Source organism: Phacochoerus africanus, chromosome 1 (assembly GCF_016906955.1).
Source record: "Phacochoerus africanus isolate WHEZ1 chromosome 1, ROS_Pafr_v1, whole genome shotgun sequence".
In the NCBI taxonomy this organism is placed as follows: Eukaryota; Metazoa; Chordata; class Mammalia; order Artiodactyla; family Suidae; genus Phacochoerus; species Phacochoerus africanus.
Genome location: NC_062544.1, coordinates 204259756 through 204275390, shown reverse-complemented (window position 1 = coordinate 204275390; position 15635 = coordinate 204259756). Strand labels below are relative to the sequence as shown.

The 15635-nt window shown below is 41.9% G+C and overlaps 1 protein-coding gene across 1 annotated transcript in view; it reads left to right on the top strand.

The window, feature by feature from the left end:
- Positions 1-15635, top strand: part of ETV5 (ETS variant transcription factor 5) — a 57055-nt gene that overhangs the window by 18203 nt on the left and 23217 nt on the right. The window contains exons 6-7 of the mRNA XM_047788389.1: positions 7823-7952; positions 8867-9154. Of these exons, the coding sequence (XP_047644345.1) occupies positions 7823-7952; positions 8867-9154 (418 nt within the window). The remainder of the gene's footprint in view (positions 1-7822; positions 7953-8866; positions 9155-15635) is intronic.

The following is a 15635-nucleotide window of genomic DNA, read 5'->3' as shown; positions in this document are numbered from 1 at the left end:
CATTTTTTTTTAGTACAGCTTACTATTTATGGACAATTCTTCACTATATTCAATTTTTTAGTGTATTCTTACAAAAGTTAGCTCTGTCAGATGATAAAGAAAACAACACATTCCCCCATATCTCCACCAGTTCTGCTTTGAGAACTTGTGCCCCCTAATCTGAAAACATTCCGAATTTTATTTTTAGGAAACTGTTGCCAGGCAGAATCAATGTTAACCATCCATTCAAATGGGTTTGAGCACGTCTCTTACTTGGTTTAGAAATCTAAAAGGCATCTCCTTTTCCAGGTACTCTTTAAGTGTACTTTTACTTTACCTCCCTTGAACCTCTTTGACTCTCAGAACAGGGTATGATCTTGTAGCCTCATCATTCACTATAGCACTTACAGAGAATATTGAGATATTAGGAATATATTTTACAATTGAAATTAATTTCTAATCTACTCAGGCCTAAAATAAAGACCTATTTCTGACATCTTCTAGTAATGCAGTAGAACTTTAAAAATAAGCCTCATTCTGTCTATCTCTTTTTTTTTTTTCTTGCTTAACTAGCTATCTGTGTTTTGTCTCGAAATTTGTCTGAAAAAGGCCAGAGCTAAGGAAAGGCAGCAGTATGTTGGAAAGTAGGCCTTTTGGTTTTGTTGTGCACAGAACTCACGGGACCCTGCATCTGGTGACTTTGCATGACGAGTTAAGGGTAAATCAGGGGAGAAGAGGCCACACCTGCTCTTTTCAGATGGCTTCTGCCGTTCTGTCTTGCCAGTGTCATTGGTATATTCACATGTCCCTCTGCCTCCTTTTCTCATGTTCTGTGCACTGCCACATCCAAAGAGTAGCGCAGGCAGATGTCCTAGACTCCTCCTACCACCCTTCTCGAACTAAACGTACATGTTCCTTACTATGGAGGAGAAGGAGGTGAGATAGTGGTGGCGAAAGAGGAGCAGTGACCCAAAGCTGGTGGCAGAGGAGGAAGCTTAGGAATCGACCTTCACGTCAGGGTTACAGCTCTGGAATCCTAAGAATTCTCCCCCCCATGACCGTGTACATTTACACCACCAAGTGCAGCAAGAGGCTCTGGGGACACCCAGGCTGGCTACCTGGGACCTAGCCTCATGGACATGCCTTTTGGAGGCATGTGTTGGTATTCTGGCTTCCACCAGGGGACACAACCTTCCCTGTCCAGTAGGAAGACGTGGGCTGTCACATGTGACCAAATAAGCTTCTCCCGTGTGGTCAAGGCCTGCACAGCTGATTTGGGAGAGAGGAGTCTGCACTGAAGAAGGTGGACACCGGTGGAAAGCAGGCAAAGCCTGTGTGCGAAGCGAGAGAAGTAGGATGGGCTTAGTCCCTCCCCGACTCAGACCACAGCACAACTGATTGGCAATGTCTTGAATGTTCAGCAACTGCATAAATGTTGTATGTATTCACAACAAAGTCTATGGTGAATTGGAACTTTTATGATCGTGAAGCACCATAGGCTTATTAGACAAGGTGTTTTTTGTCTTTTTGAAAAAAAAGATTCCTTTGGACTCAAACTGTCATTCATCATAACATTGGACAAAAGCGTTTTTCTTTGTTTTGATCCTCTGCTGTAGTAGAGTGAAGTTCATTGCCAGCACTGGCATGGCGGCGCTGCCTTGGACAGAATTCACAGGCCTGTGCTTGCAGGCAGGAAACAGATTTTTGTCAGCAGAGGGAATTATTATTTCTTTTGAATGGGCCAGTTTGTCTATTTTTTCTATTTTGAAACAATTGGGTTATTTCTTTGAAAGACTGCTTCTCTGAAGTCATAGAAGATTTTCTAAAATTTGAGAAATCTTAGGAAATATGAAGTCAGTGATGCTATTTGACCAGGACAAGGTTGCTTTTTTAAAAAAAAAAAGAAGAAGAAGAAGAAGCTTGATTGAAATAACACTTTGCAATCAGAGGAGTACAGTTTGATGAATTTTCACAAGTTGTACAAGCATGTAGATCAAGACCCAGAACTTATTGGAACACGAGGGGACTCCCAGACTCAGTCACCTCCATCCTGACACACCATAGATTACACACCATAGATTAACTTTGTTTCCTTTCCAGTGTTATGCAAATGGGCTCATGTAGCATATACCCTTTTGTGTGGGCTTCTTTTGCTCAACATCTTTGTGAGAATCCATGTTATGTGTGATTGTAATTTCTTCCTTCGCATTTCTGTGCAGTGCTGAGATTTTGTTTGGGATTACACTGAGCCTATAGATTAATTGTGGAGGAATTGATATCTTTATCAGGTTTCAACCCATGAACATGACATATCCATCCATTTGCTGAGAGTCTTGATTTTCTTTCGTTTTATAGTTTTCAGTTTAGGTATTTTATGTGCCTTTTATTAGATGAGCTTTCTAGGTATTTGATGTTATCTGTTGCTATTGTAATTTTTGAATTTCACATTGTTTTACCGTATACAGAAATGGTTCTTTTGTATATTGGCCTTGTAGCCAATCATCTTGGTAAATTCGTTTATTGATTCTTATACTTTGTGAACACTTACATTTTCTATGTATCCAATCAGGTCATCTGTGAATATTGACAGTTATACTTTTCCTTTCTAATCCTTCTACTTTTTATTTATTTTTCTTGACTTACTGCATTGGCTCAGATCAGGCCTGATTTTTGATGTGTCAGAAAAAACTTCCAAGGAGTTCCCAGTAAGAAAAGCAGCTATGAAATTAAGTTGGTTGATTTGTGAACATCATATTTAAGCTTTAAATGGTGTTGTGGTGGTCTGCAAACCAATACACAGTGCTTTGTAGTGCATTCCCACAGATGTGGACTTAAATCTCGTCAGCCAGCCACCCTTGTCTTTTCTACCTTTGACAAGCAGAGACATATATTTATGCATGGATCCTTAGCAGAGTTCTTATAGTCAAGTAGTAGTCTGGACATCTCACTTCAGAGTGTTTTTGCCTCAGACGTGGTGTGAAAAGGGAATTGTCAGGCAGCAGTTTCAGGAAGGGCAGGGTCTTGGGGGATCAAGATGGAATCCATGGCAACAGTGTGGCATCTGGCTGGTCAGTGACTGGCTGTAGAAGATGGCAGGTCTTCCAAAGTGCCTACAGCTGTCTCGATGGGAAGATTTTGGTCAGCTGGATGATAGAAGGGGTAATGATCTCATTTAGATGGAATACTAGAATGGAGGCCAGGATTATAAGAAGTAGAGGCTACTGGAGTCAAGAGAGGTTCGTTGCCAGTAGAAGTGGAGCAGGGATGCTGGCGCAGTGGTGGCCTAGGATAGGGGAAGATGTGAGTCCTGGAGTGGAGTGTCTGTGCCAGATGTGCCACCAGCAGAGCAGACATAAGGACAGACACCCTGAGAACTGGCAAAGAGTATTCCTCATCCTCTTTTCTGGTGTTGTCTTCCTTCTTCATCTCTTTCCCTATTTCATCCCTTTTTGATTCAGTCTTTCTCTCTCAGATTCCCTCTGGGAGGCAATATAATCGAATGATTACCAATATAGGTGGGTATCCTGACCATTATAGCTATGACACCATAGCAGATTACTCTCCTTTTTTGGCCCTGATTCTCTTGTATCTAAAATGGAGACAGTGGAACGGCTGGGAAGATTGAATAAAATAATGTATGTTAGCAAACTGGCCAAAGCAAATGATAAGGATCTGCTGGCTGCCTCTTTCATAGTCTACCTTGCACTTTTCCAGAGGTATTCTTATCCATTGTTCCTTTGTTTTAGAACACTTTCTCTCAACCAGGTGTAATAGGGTGTTTTTGTTGTTTTCATTGGAAAAAAGGTTTATGTTCTTTATTTTCGATGTACAAAGTGGGTGGGTAGCTCCCATTTCTGTCAACGTGGCAGGTTACTGAAATGACAGTGGGGGCTCTTGCCTCCTTTCCCCTCCAATAGCAGCAGCTCTAAGACCTTGAGCAATTCCTCTCATTCTTTCGGGCTTCAGGAACCTTATCTACACACATGTAAGGACCTGAATTAAGTGGACTGTGAGGTTCTAGTTCCACCCTAATTACACCTATGGGAAGATGCTAAAAGTCAGATCCCTTACTAAATTATGCGTGCTATGAGGAAAGGACCACCATATCTTTTGTTGACCATGATATCCCCAGTACCTCTGGGATGCCTGGCCCATAGAAGATGCTCAGTGAATGAATGGATGGGTGAATGAATGAAAGATCTCTACAACAAGGAAGGTGGGCCGTTTTCACCAGTAATTGTTGCCAGGGCACCATTGGCTTTACAGGTCCATCTTCTATAACTGAGCTTAAACTCAAATCTTCTAGTGGTAGAAAATGGTTATCAAGTCAGGTAGTCAAATAGCATTTCTTTTCAAACTTTCTCAGGAGTTCATGCTTCTTTTTTAATTGTAATTTGTTGCCGTGCTTTATAGTTCTAGGTCTGCCATGGTGTAGTAAGCTACCTGTGTGAAGAAGGTAAATGCTGTATTTTTGAAAGCACTGTGTGTAATTACACAACATCATAGCACCATCTGCAAGGTGCTATGCCATTTTCTTTATTTCTCAAGGCAGGATCACATATCTCATTTTACAAAGAGAGAACAGACCGAAAGCAAGGAACATTCCTTGGGCTTCTAAGTTCCTGCTCAAAATACACCCCTATCTTTGAGTAACACATACCACAGAGTCAGGCTCCTTCATGCATCCCCAGCCAGCAGTCCCTGTGGAGAGCTGAGCCTTCTTCCTCACCTCTCACAGGACCCCTAATGGCTATCCTTTCTGTTATCTGTGAAATGTCCAATTCTCGTTCCTGCCATGTTCCACCCTTCTCTCCCTCCTTTGAATGGCTGATTCCTGGGGAAGATATTTATGACTAGCATTGTATCTTGCCTTGAAGGGTTAATGGGGTCCCTGCCTTCAAGGATAAGAATTAGTTGGAAATATCATCCATTCAATCACCTATTGTCTTAGTCCACTCAAGCTGCTATAATTTCACAGATTGGGTAGCAAACAAACAGAAATGTATTCCGCACTGTTTTAGAGGCTGGCGTTGAAGATCGCGGTGCTAGCATGGTCAGGTAAGGGTTCTCCTCCAGGTCACAGCCTTCTTGTGTCCTCAGGTAGCTCTGCTCTTGTGACCTAATCCCCTTCTCCTAATACCATCACACTGGGCATTAGGATTTCAACATATGAATTTGCAGGGGACACAAATATTCAGACCATGGCACTCAGCTATTCTTCAATTCCTCCTTTGGGTAGAGAACATAAGATTCCAGGTATAGGATAATTTGTTATGGCAGAAGACACCATGTCATTTAGAGGCAAAATAGGACACACTAAGAATACTGCGTAGATTTAAAGAAATCAAGGCATCAGAATCAGCCAAAAGTTTAATTTTCTTTCAGAATGGATATATGCTATTCCTGAAGCCATTATAAGAGGTTTTTTGCTGGGCAGGTTTGGTTTACTCTCTGGTGTTAGTCTTGTCAGCAGACCTGGTGACGTTTATGATAATGCTGTGAAAACGTCAGAACATTTCTAAAACTTGAAATGAAAACCTTGAATAATGCCATAATTGTTTGCTCTCCAAAGTTAGGTAAAACAATGATTTTCTTTTTTTTTGCTTTTTATGGCCACACCCACAGCACATGAAATTTCTCAGGCTAGGGGTTGAATTGCAGCTACAGCTGTCAGCCTATGCCAGAGCCACGTCTGCAACCTACACCATATCTCACAGCAACGCCAGATCCTTAACCCACTGAGCGAGGCCAGGGATCAAACACACAGCCTCATAAACACTAGCTAGGTTCGTTAACCACTGAGCCATGACGGGAACGCCCATAAATGATTTTCTTGAGATAAAGTAAGAACAGTGCTTTCTGGGGCATGTAACTTCTGTTTACATTGGGGCATCACCACCTTTGCTCCTGATTTTGTCGGAATTTATATGGCAGAAGGCTGTTAAGAGAGGCGATGATGCAAAGGCAGTGCTGAGAACCACCAGAATATCCACTGCCTTGGAGGACTCGTTTTCTGTGTCACGTTGTCTGATTTTCCCTTCTCGTTTACTAACAACATTCTAACAACAACAAGCTTAGCCATTTTCTATGTCTGGATGTCTGAAAACATTTGATAGCAATTGAGGGTTGGCTGCCATGATGTCACCATCAAAAAATCACGAGAGAGACTCTAATGACTTCTAAATATAATCTGCCAGTTCTGAACTTATTTCGTGTGTTCGGGAAAGGCAGTTGGCATTATGTAGGAAAGAAATTATGAAAACCTGCCCTTGCCAATCACTGGCAGGACTTTGCTGTATAAACTTGTCTGTGATAGAGTCTCCCATCTCATTTGTTCACTTCTGAGTCCAGAGTTTGGGACTGGAGGAGGCACCTAAGAAACCTGTTGGCAGGAAGGTTGTTCAGTCTCAGACAGAGAAAGGGTGATCACTTGGCTAATTCTTTTCACAAGCTTCTGAAAGTGATTGAGAGTAAACATTGAGTGGAACGGAAAGTTTTAGTGGGCCACCAGAGCCCTAACCCCAGTTCACTATTTAATGAGAACTTTGATCCAGTGGAAAGCGGCCAGCAGGAAAGCTTAACTCACTCCCCTCTCTCTCCCTCCTGGATGCTGGGCAGAGTGTAGCAATTCTAACTCATAGCTAGGAGACAACCCTTGGAATGCAGCATCTGTAGAGTTTATCCTTCTACTTTGGGTAAAACGCCTTCTCTAAAATGAGTTGGCTCCTAGATAAAACAAAAAAGGCAAACTTGGTTTGGTTACTGCACCTAAGTCACCTTGATTTGAAAGTCTACCTTTTCCTCTGTGTCACATATGGAATAGACAGTTGTAAACATAAAGCAACAGTTCTGTGTACTATTTTATCAATGGAGGAAAGGTAATTGGCACCTTCTGTGAAAGGATTGGTTTTGCAAGCCTGCCATTCCTGGTTGGGCACCAGGAAAAGAATGGAGCAGACGTGCACGAAGGCTTCCAGGCCACCTCCATACGGGGTTAGCCTCTCCTACGTTGTGGTTTGGTGCATTGTTGTACCTTTACTTTTCAAGTTTTTGGAATTCTCCTAAGGCTGAGTATTTCTTACTTGGAGCTGATATTTAAAGTTGCCTGAGGAGTTCCCGTCATGGCTCAGTGGTTAGCGAATCCAACTAGGAACCATGAGGTTTCGGGTTCGATCCCTGGCCTTGCTCAGCGGGTTAAGGATCCGGCGTTGCTGTGACTGTGGTGTAGGCCGTCAGCTACAGCTCCGATTAGATTAGACCCCTAGCCTGGGAACCTCCATATGCCGTGGGAGCAGCCCTAGAAAAAGGCAAGAAGCCAAAAAAAAAAAAAAAGCCAAAAAAATAATAAAGTTGCCCAAGGAAGGACTTTTAAATTTATATTTAATTTGTGTGTATACCTCTGAATAAGAAATGTATTTACCAGAGCAATTTTAAGCCTTTGATAAGCTAATGTGTAATGTCTACCAGTATATTTTTGGCTGTTTCGTCCTTTTCAAAAACAAAATTCTTGAGTGTAACCCTTGGTGTTTATCACAGCTGCATTTTTCTTGAAGAACCATCACCACCTACCAGATTTTTAAGGGCTTCAGAGCCTCTGGGAAGTAGAAATTTGGGAAAAAGACTTGGCTGATTTAAAGTGTCAGATGATGATTTCTGACTTTAAAGAACTTTTCATTGGTTTTAGATGGAAGGCCCTGTGTTAAGCGTTTGGCTTTCTCTGGCATGTGACTTGACACGAGTTCCAAGAACAGTCGGCTAGTATAGGGTTTGCAGAAGGAAGCATTGTGTGCTCCCTGTTAATCAGCTGTCCTCTGTGTCTCCCTCATCCCTCTTCTGATTTCAGTGGTGCTTCATGCCCCACCTCCAACCAAGATCAAACGGGAGCTGCACAGCCCCTCCTCTGAGCTGTCGTCCTGTAGCCACGAGCAGGCTCTCGGTGCTAATTATGGAGAAAAGTGCCTCTACAACTATTGGTAAGTGGAGCCAGAGAAAGGATGGCCAGAAAGGGGCTGTCGCTCGGATTGTTTCAAGCATCATTCGGCAGACGCTCAGGGCAGCGTACCCCATCTTCCGTGGCGGCATAATGATCCTTGAGGTGTAGGCCAGTCCAAGTGGGGTCTTTGTGAAGCAGGTAAAATGCAAAACTGTTACATCGGCTCTGCGGGGGAATGGAGTTCCTGGGGTTTTGAGCCCTCCTGAGGGAAAGAACCTTGAACCCTGGAATATTTGATCTGTGGCTTTGAGGGATGGATATATACTTGGCCATGTCTATCATATGTTAATGTGAACTTTAAGCACCAAAGAAGTAATCTTCAAATCAGACTATATGAAAAAGTCCCCTTGCTTGTGCCCTTTACTTAAGAATATCCAGGCCCCAGAAATGAAGCTTTAATTTTAAATCATTCTTTGCGCTACAAGATAAACACAGATTTGCCTGAAAAGGGGGAGAAGAAGAGTTGTTCATTCAAGGGATGTTACAGCAGAAATTTATCTTCAGCAAAGATCCCAATTCCTGGGAACCCTGGAATACTGGGGAGGAGTTTACTGGCCCCCTCTCCCAAGACATAATTTCTCCCCTCATCCATCTGCCCCTGCACACGCATGCATGGAGATTTCTTTTAGAAAAGGGGAAAAAGGAAACCGGAAGCAGAGGCTAAAATTATCTTTGAGAAGAATCACTAGAAGTGTTAAACAAGTCCCTGTGACGCAGTGTGTTTGTCACTTTTCAGAGGTACAAATATTCCCTCGGGGCTGCCAGCAATTTAACTATGTTAATGCTGTCATTTCCTGGCAACCGTGGGCTGCAGCCTCGCATTCTGCTGGACCTGGTGACCACGCTAATGGCTTCATCGCAGCTTAATGGTTCCTTCTCTTTTTCTGTTTACAGTGCCTATGATAGGAAGCCTCCCTCTGGGTTCAAGCCATTAACCCCTCCGACCACCCCTCTGTCGCCCACCCATCAGAATTCCCTATTTCCCCCACCTCAGGCAACTCTGCCCACCTCGGCGCATGCCCCTGCAGCTGGCCCAGTACAAGGTGTGGGCCCCACCCCCACCCCTCATTCGCTTCCAGAACCTGGACCACAGCAGCAAACCTTTGCGGTCCCCCGGCCGCCACATCAGCCCCTGCAGATGCCAAAGATGATGCCTGAAAACCAGTATCCATCAGAACAGAGGTGGGTGCTGCTCTGGGCTTCCTTTGCCGCCTCCATCCCACCCCCACTTTGCCTCACGGGGGAGAGAGAAAGCAGTGAGTCATAAGTCATTTTTTTACCAGGTACCTATAAAGTCTCATTCCATTGAGGCATCTTGTGAGGTAAGATGATTACCACCAAGAATATGACCTGTTTATATATAGCACCCTGTCCCCAAGGGACTGCAGATGGTTTATAGACATTCCAGCATCCTTATGGAGTAGGTAAGGGCGAGGCAGTTAGTGCTAGTCCTTGATCATAAGGTAGAAGGATTTGCTCAGGACACACAGTCTGTTAGGTTCCACAGCAGAAATTACAACATCGCAAATCAACTATACTTCGATAAAACTTAAAACAAAACACATGGGGTGTATCATGTCTGTTGACCCTCGCTGAGGGCAGGTTTCCTGGCTCCTCAATGGGTACTGCCGCCTGCCAGAAGTGCACCTGGGTTTCTGCTACCCATAAATGCTTAATTACCATTTTACTTACATATTAGGAAAGATTGCAGAGTTACAGAAGGTATTATTACTCATTTGATTTTAACACCTTTTCACAGTAGAGGATTAGCAAATGAATTCATAGTTTTCTACTTTTGTGATAGAGATCTCTTGATTTCACTCTAGGTAGTTCTACCTTCTTAATAAGGAGATTAAGCCATCGTGAATAACTTGTCCAGAGTCATTCACTCTAAGAAAAACGAAGGTGTAAAGGGAACCTACTCTGCAAACACCAAATGTCTGCAGTATTCTTGAATTTTGGATACTTGGGGCCTTCCTTTATATAGGATGTTCTAGAGGCCTGTCCTCTTTTCATATCAAGTCCCTCTGGAATGAGGCGATGACGGAGGTGGGGAGCTGTCTGTGGTTACCAAGGGCTGCAAGGTGGTGACTTTTGTCCTTTCATCTTTCTGGCTCTGTATCGGTGGGTAGGGGGCAGAAGGACAGGAGAGGAAGGATGTATGAGTGTGTTTTTCCCCCATCTGGTCCAACCCAGATGCCTTTTGCTATTTAATTGGAGGTCACTTTGTTTCTAGATGAAATGCAGTGGTGGGGGGGGAAGCCCTTGTCTGGTTCCAATTCCCTTCCCCCTTTACCGTGAGAGTCACCATAAAAAACAACATAATGTGTCTGGTTAGCATTTATTCCCCTGATGAGGCCCGAGAGTGCTGACGGAGGGGCTGGCTCAGTACTGGGCCTCAGTTTCGACAGGAAGTGTATCTGAAGGACCTAACTCTCAAAAGCTTAGTGGTAGCCATTGACCTTGTATTAACAGACTTGTACTTTTTTCAAGAGAATTTGGAAATTTGGATTTTTGTATAAAAATTAGAGTTTTTTGGTGGGGGGGTGGTTTGGTTTTTTTTAAGTTGGCAACTTATTCAAATTTAAAACAGCAGTAACACTTTGCAGACTAAACAAAACCTCGCTGTGGACAGAATCACCCCTCGGGCTTGCCAGTTTGTGAACTCAGGCCTGGATACTATTTTAATTTCAATAATTTTTTTGGTTTTTTTGATTTTAAACAGTATGTCTGATTTTCTGCAGGGATTATTAATTGAAGAGGAGGGTTGGGGTGGGATAAATATTTGGAATTGGAAATAATCAGCAAACTTTGTATTTGCTAATACCATATGTAAAGGGAAGTTACTTCATGTTAAATCTCTTATTCATATTTCCCCCAATCGCTGTTTCTTTTTCAGGGGGTTGTGTAAAGAGATTGTGTCAATGGCTGCTGAACTGGGGCATAAGTACCCTAGTTCTGCTGGTGGTTATCTGTCCTGGCAGACAAGGTGCCTTAGTCTCAGTGTTAAAGTAGGTTTATCTCCAGGCTACTTAGCCTCCTCCCAAAAGGAAGACACTGGATCCTGAGATTTATGCATGTCTGTCCTTAGGTGTCCAAAGGCAGGAACCAGAAAGTAAGCATTTCTTTTGGGGGGTGATTCCCCCCAAGATATGCTTAGCCACCCCACCTTGCACTCATTTCCCCTTACCCTCTGGAGTGGTGTGTCTTTAATAAAAAGACCTCATACACACAGGGGTGGGTGATCCCCAAGAGAACTGGGGTGACGGGCAAAGTATTCTACAGGTGCCTGACAGACAGAATACAAACAAGACTGGGCGCTTCAGCTTCCACACTGGAGCACTGAGGTCTCAAAGCTGAGAGTGCACAGGAGGGCCCGTGGGGGATCATTAAAAGTGCAGATTTCTTGCTCTACCACAGAGATTAAACTGTTGGTCTGGGGCAGGACCTGGAAATCTGTCATACTTAGAAATCATGATGCAGCCCTCTCACCATTTTTTCAAGCATCAAGTACCCAATACTCTGAATTTTGTTCTAATTGCCCTTGTCTGTTATTTAGATAATGTGATATCTGTGTGATGCAAAATACATTAAAACATAAGTGATTTTGCTTGTAGATACTAGATAGCACATAGAAAGTGAGACAAACTAAAATCCTTGGTCTGATTTTGTAGAAGGAAGGAATTACAGTCATGCATGGTACAGCAAGCTTAATAATCACAATTTATGCCTGCCTAAAAGTGGGGCATGTTACTTGTGTTAGTAGCTGCAGTTCATTCTTTGCTGACTTTTACTTTAAATTATATGTACTCTTACTTTGAAACTAAACCCCCCCATCACAAAAATATGTGGTATTGTGCAGGATAGAAGGAAATATAGTCTTATTTGAGCTTTTTAACAGTTCTGTAGCCAAGGCAGAGTTTTTAAATAGCCTTATTTTACAGATAAAAATCAGATCTCATAGCATCTAAAGGACTTCCTAAAGGTCACATAGCTGAATACAGGAGCCTGCATTTAGAAACCAAAACATTAACATAAATACACCATTTTGGTTATACTTTGCGGGTGGGGTTTTGGGGTTTTTTTTTGCTAACAATCTACTAAAAGCTGGATGATGGACCTTGAGAAATCCATTTCAACCTTGAATTTTATCCATCTCTATCTCCTAAACTACCAGAACGTTATCCATTTCTTAAACTACAAAATCCTACTTAATTCCCGCATCACTTATCCAAACCCACATTGTAATACCTATCTTTTTTTGTTTTGCTCGGAGTGCCTTATTGCTTCAGTTGAATAGAGCAAACTCTTTGAGGTTTAAAAACCATGATTTAGACCCCTTTCTTTAGACCATATATAGCCCCGTATCTTACTTGTCTTCAGTACATGTTTATTGATTGTAGTTTGCTAAGATTATACACTAGACAACTAAAATATAATCTGGTCACGAGTACATTCTTAATGTCTTGTATAATCTTAGTATATAATTCTTCACAACTCAAAGTTTATTTTTAGAAGATAAATACTGTGTTTGAAAGCCGTGATTTATATTCATGATTTCCTACCACAAAAGGGGGGGAACCATGTAATTTGGCATGTTCAGACATGTTCCACTTATCCTTAAAGACCAGCTGCTCCTTAAAAACAGCTTCCCAATCTCACAAGATTTTTCATTGTGCCATTTATGATGTTTACATGTGCTGGATGGAGGAACTTAGAAAATCTTCTTGTGTTATACCCTTAGTACTGGGCCAGATAGGTTTTTAACTTTACTATTCCATTTGTCATTGCATCTTGAGTTGAGGCCCCAAAATTCAACTGAAGAGACTGAACTAAGAAATGCATCATCTAAGGATTTTGGAATACACTGCTCTCTCACAAGGTACCAAGAAGCAAAAACTCAAGAAAAGACAAAATTTAAGAAGATACCCCTGATGGTGGAAAAATCCTCTGCTTCTTGATGCTTCCTAAGGGCCTCAGTGTCATAATAGGCCATCACGGGAAAATTAATCGTCAGAAGCAAGGCCCCAGAGTCATCAAGAAAGGGTTGGTTGTGTGCCACACAATCTGCAAGAGTGAATGGTCTGTTTGAGAAGGTTTTCTCTCTCAGTGGTTATGATCAAAACTTTAAAGCTTAAGGAATGAGCTTACATTTTCCAGAAGTGTGATTGAAGCTTAGAAAACTACTTATTCCCTGAAGATGCTGGAGAGATTGAGAGATGTACTATGCTCAAGTTTTTCTCTTGCTTCTGCTTCCTCTCTTAAAAGTTCATCCCTAATAAGCTGCTATTCATTTCTGTCCTTCGTACTTTGTAGTTTTTAGAGGGGGAAGAACTTGACTGAGTCACACTTGCAGCCTGGCCAGGAATGCAGTGCACGTGTCTGACGCATCCCCACTCCACACACTCCTGTTGAGAGCATGTTATATATGGCAGCACAAATTCACGTTGGGATCTGAAACTGAGTTTCATAGATGCAGAATGGGACCTTCTTTGATAGACTGAATAATGTACTTCTATTGGTTAGAGTATGGGTTTGTTTTTTTTGGTTGGTTTTGGGGTTTGTTTGTTTTTTTTGGTTCTGAGTCGAGATCTTGTTTTCTGCATTTCACCATTTTTACTGTAGAGTTTTTGGTTACCTTTTATCAGACTAAAAGAAATTTCCTTCTATCCCACTATACTGAGATCTGCCTCTATTGAGAGAATCAAACAAATAGTCTTTAATTTTCCATGTGGTGAATTACATTGATTTGCATGAAACCAACTTCATATTCTTATGATAAACCCAAATTACTTGTTAGGTATTATCATTCGTACATTGCTGGACTAGGTTTTCCAATGTATTTAGGACTTCTTTCTTCATCGCATTTGTGATTAAGAATCATATTGTAGGGAGTTCCCGTCGTGGCGCAGTGGTTAACGAATCCGACTAGGAACCATGAGGTTGCGGGTTCGGTCCCTGCCCTTGCTCAGTGGGTTAACGATCCAGCGTTGCCGTGAGCTGTGGTATAGGTTGCAGACGCGGCTCGGATCCCACGTTGCTGTGGCTCTGGCGTAGGCCGGTGGCTACAGCTCCGATTCAACCCCTAGCCTGGGAACCTCCATATGCCGCGGGAGCGGCCCAAGAAATAGCAACAACAACAAAGACAAAAAAAAAAGAATCATATTGTAATTTCTTTCTTTTATTGTTCTTACGGGGATTTAGCATTGAGGTTATACTTACCAGAGGATATCCTCCCTTCCCTGTCTTGTGAAATTGGGGTTTTTCATTCCTTGATTTTTTTTTTTTTTTTTTGCTTTTTAGGGCCACTCCCTTGGCATATGGAAGTTCCCAGGCCAGGGGTCAAATTGGAGCTACAGCTCTGGCCTGTGCCACAGCCACGGCAATGTGGGATCCGAGCTGCATTTGCAGTTTATACCACAGCTCATGGCAACGCTGGATCCTTAACCCACTGAGCAAGGCCAGGGATCGAACCCACGTCCTCATGGATACTCGTCAGATTTGTTTCCGCTGAGCCACAATGGGAACTCCTCATTCCTTGAATTTTTGGAAGAATTTACATTCAATAAAAATTTGAGCCTGATATTTTCTTTGTGGGAAGATTTTTAAATTACTGATTCAGTGCCTTCACTTTTTATGATCTTGTTCTGAATTTCTATTTAGCTAAATGAATTTAACAAATTATTTTTCTGGGAATTTTTCTGTTTTGTGTGAGTTTTAAACTTAATTGGTATAAAGCTATTTCTAATATCCTTTATTTTTTTGCCTTATTTTTCATTTTTTAAAGTTTTATTGAAGTATGGTTGATTTACAATGTGATAATTTCTGCTGAACAAAGTGATTCAGTTACATATACACATATCCATTCTTTTTCAGGTACTTTTCCCACATAGATGATCACAGAGTATTGGGTAGAGGTTCCCTGTGCTGTACAGCAGGTCCCCCTTGGCCAGTCATTCCACAGACCTCAGTGTTCATATGCCAATCCGAAACCCCCAGTCCATCTCTCCCCTCCAGAGCTGTCCCCTTTGGTAACCATAAGTTCATTTTCAAAGCCTGTGTACCTGTTTCTATTCTGCAAATAAGTTCATTTATATCTTTTTATCAAAATATCCTTTTAAAAATATGTCCATATCATGTTTATCGTTTTCATTTTTGATGCTATTTAATCTAGACCTTTTTAATCTTAGCAGATAATATCACTTGTCTGTTTAACAAATCAACTCTGGCTTTTCTCATTCTATCAGATGTTTTCTATTTCATTGATTTCCACTCCTGAAATAGTCTATTGTCTTTCGATTTATTCTGTTTTTCTAACTTCTTTCATTGGATGATTTGCTCATTAATGTGGTTTTTTTTTAATACTATAAACATAACCAAATAGAATTTTTCCTAAGTCTGGGATGACCATACAGTTTTTCCCGAGTCCCTTATAGTTTATAAAAGTAACTGCTAATAGCTTCCCTTTTTTAGGCCCCCAAATACCCTGGTTTGGGACAATCAGACAATCAGTTATTTGGTCTCCCTACCCAAGTCCTGCTTTAGCTATATCCCACAAGTTCTGATTTGTGGTGTTTTAAAAATTCAATTCCAAGAGTTCCCGTCGTGGCTCAGTGGTTAACGAATCCGACTAGGAACCATGAGGTTGTGGGGTTCAATCCCT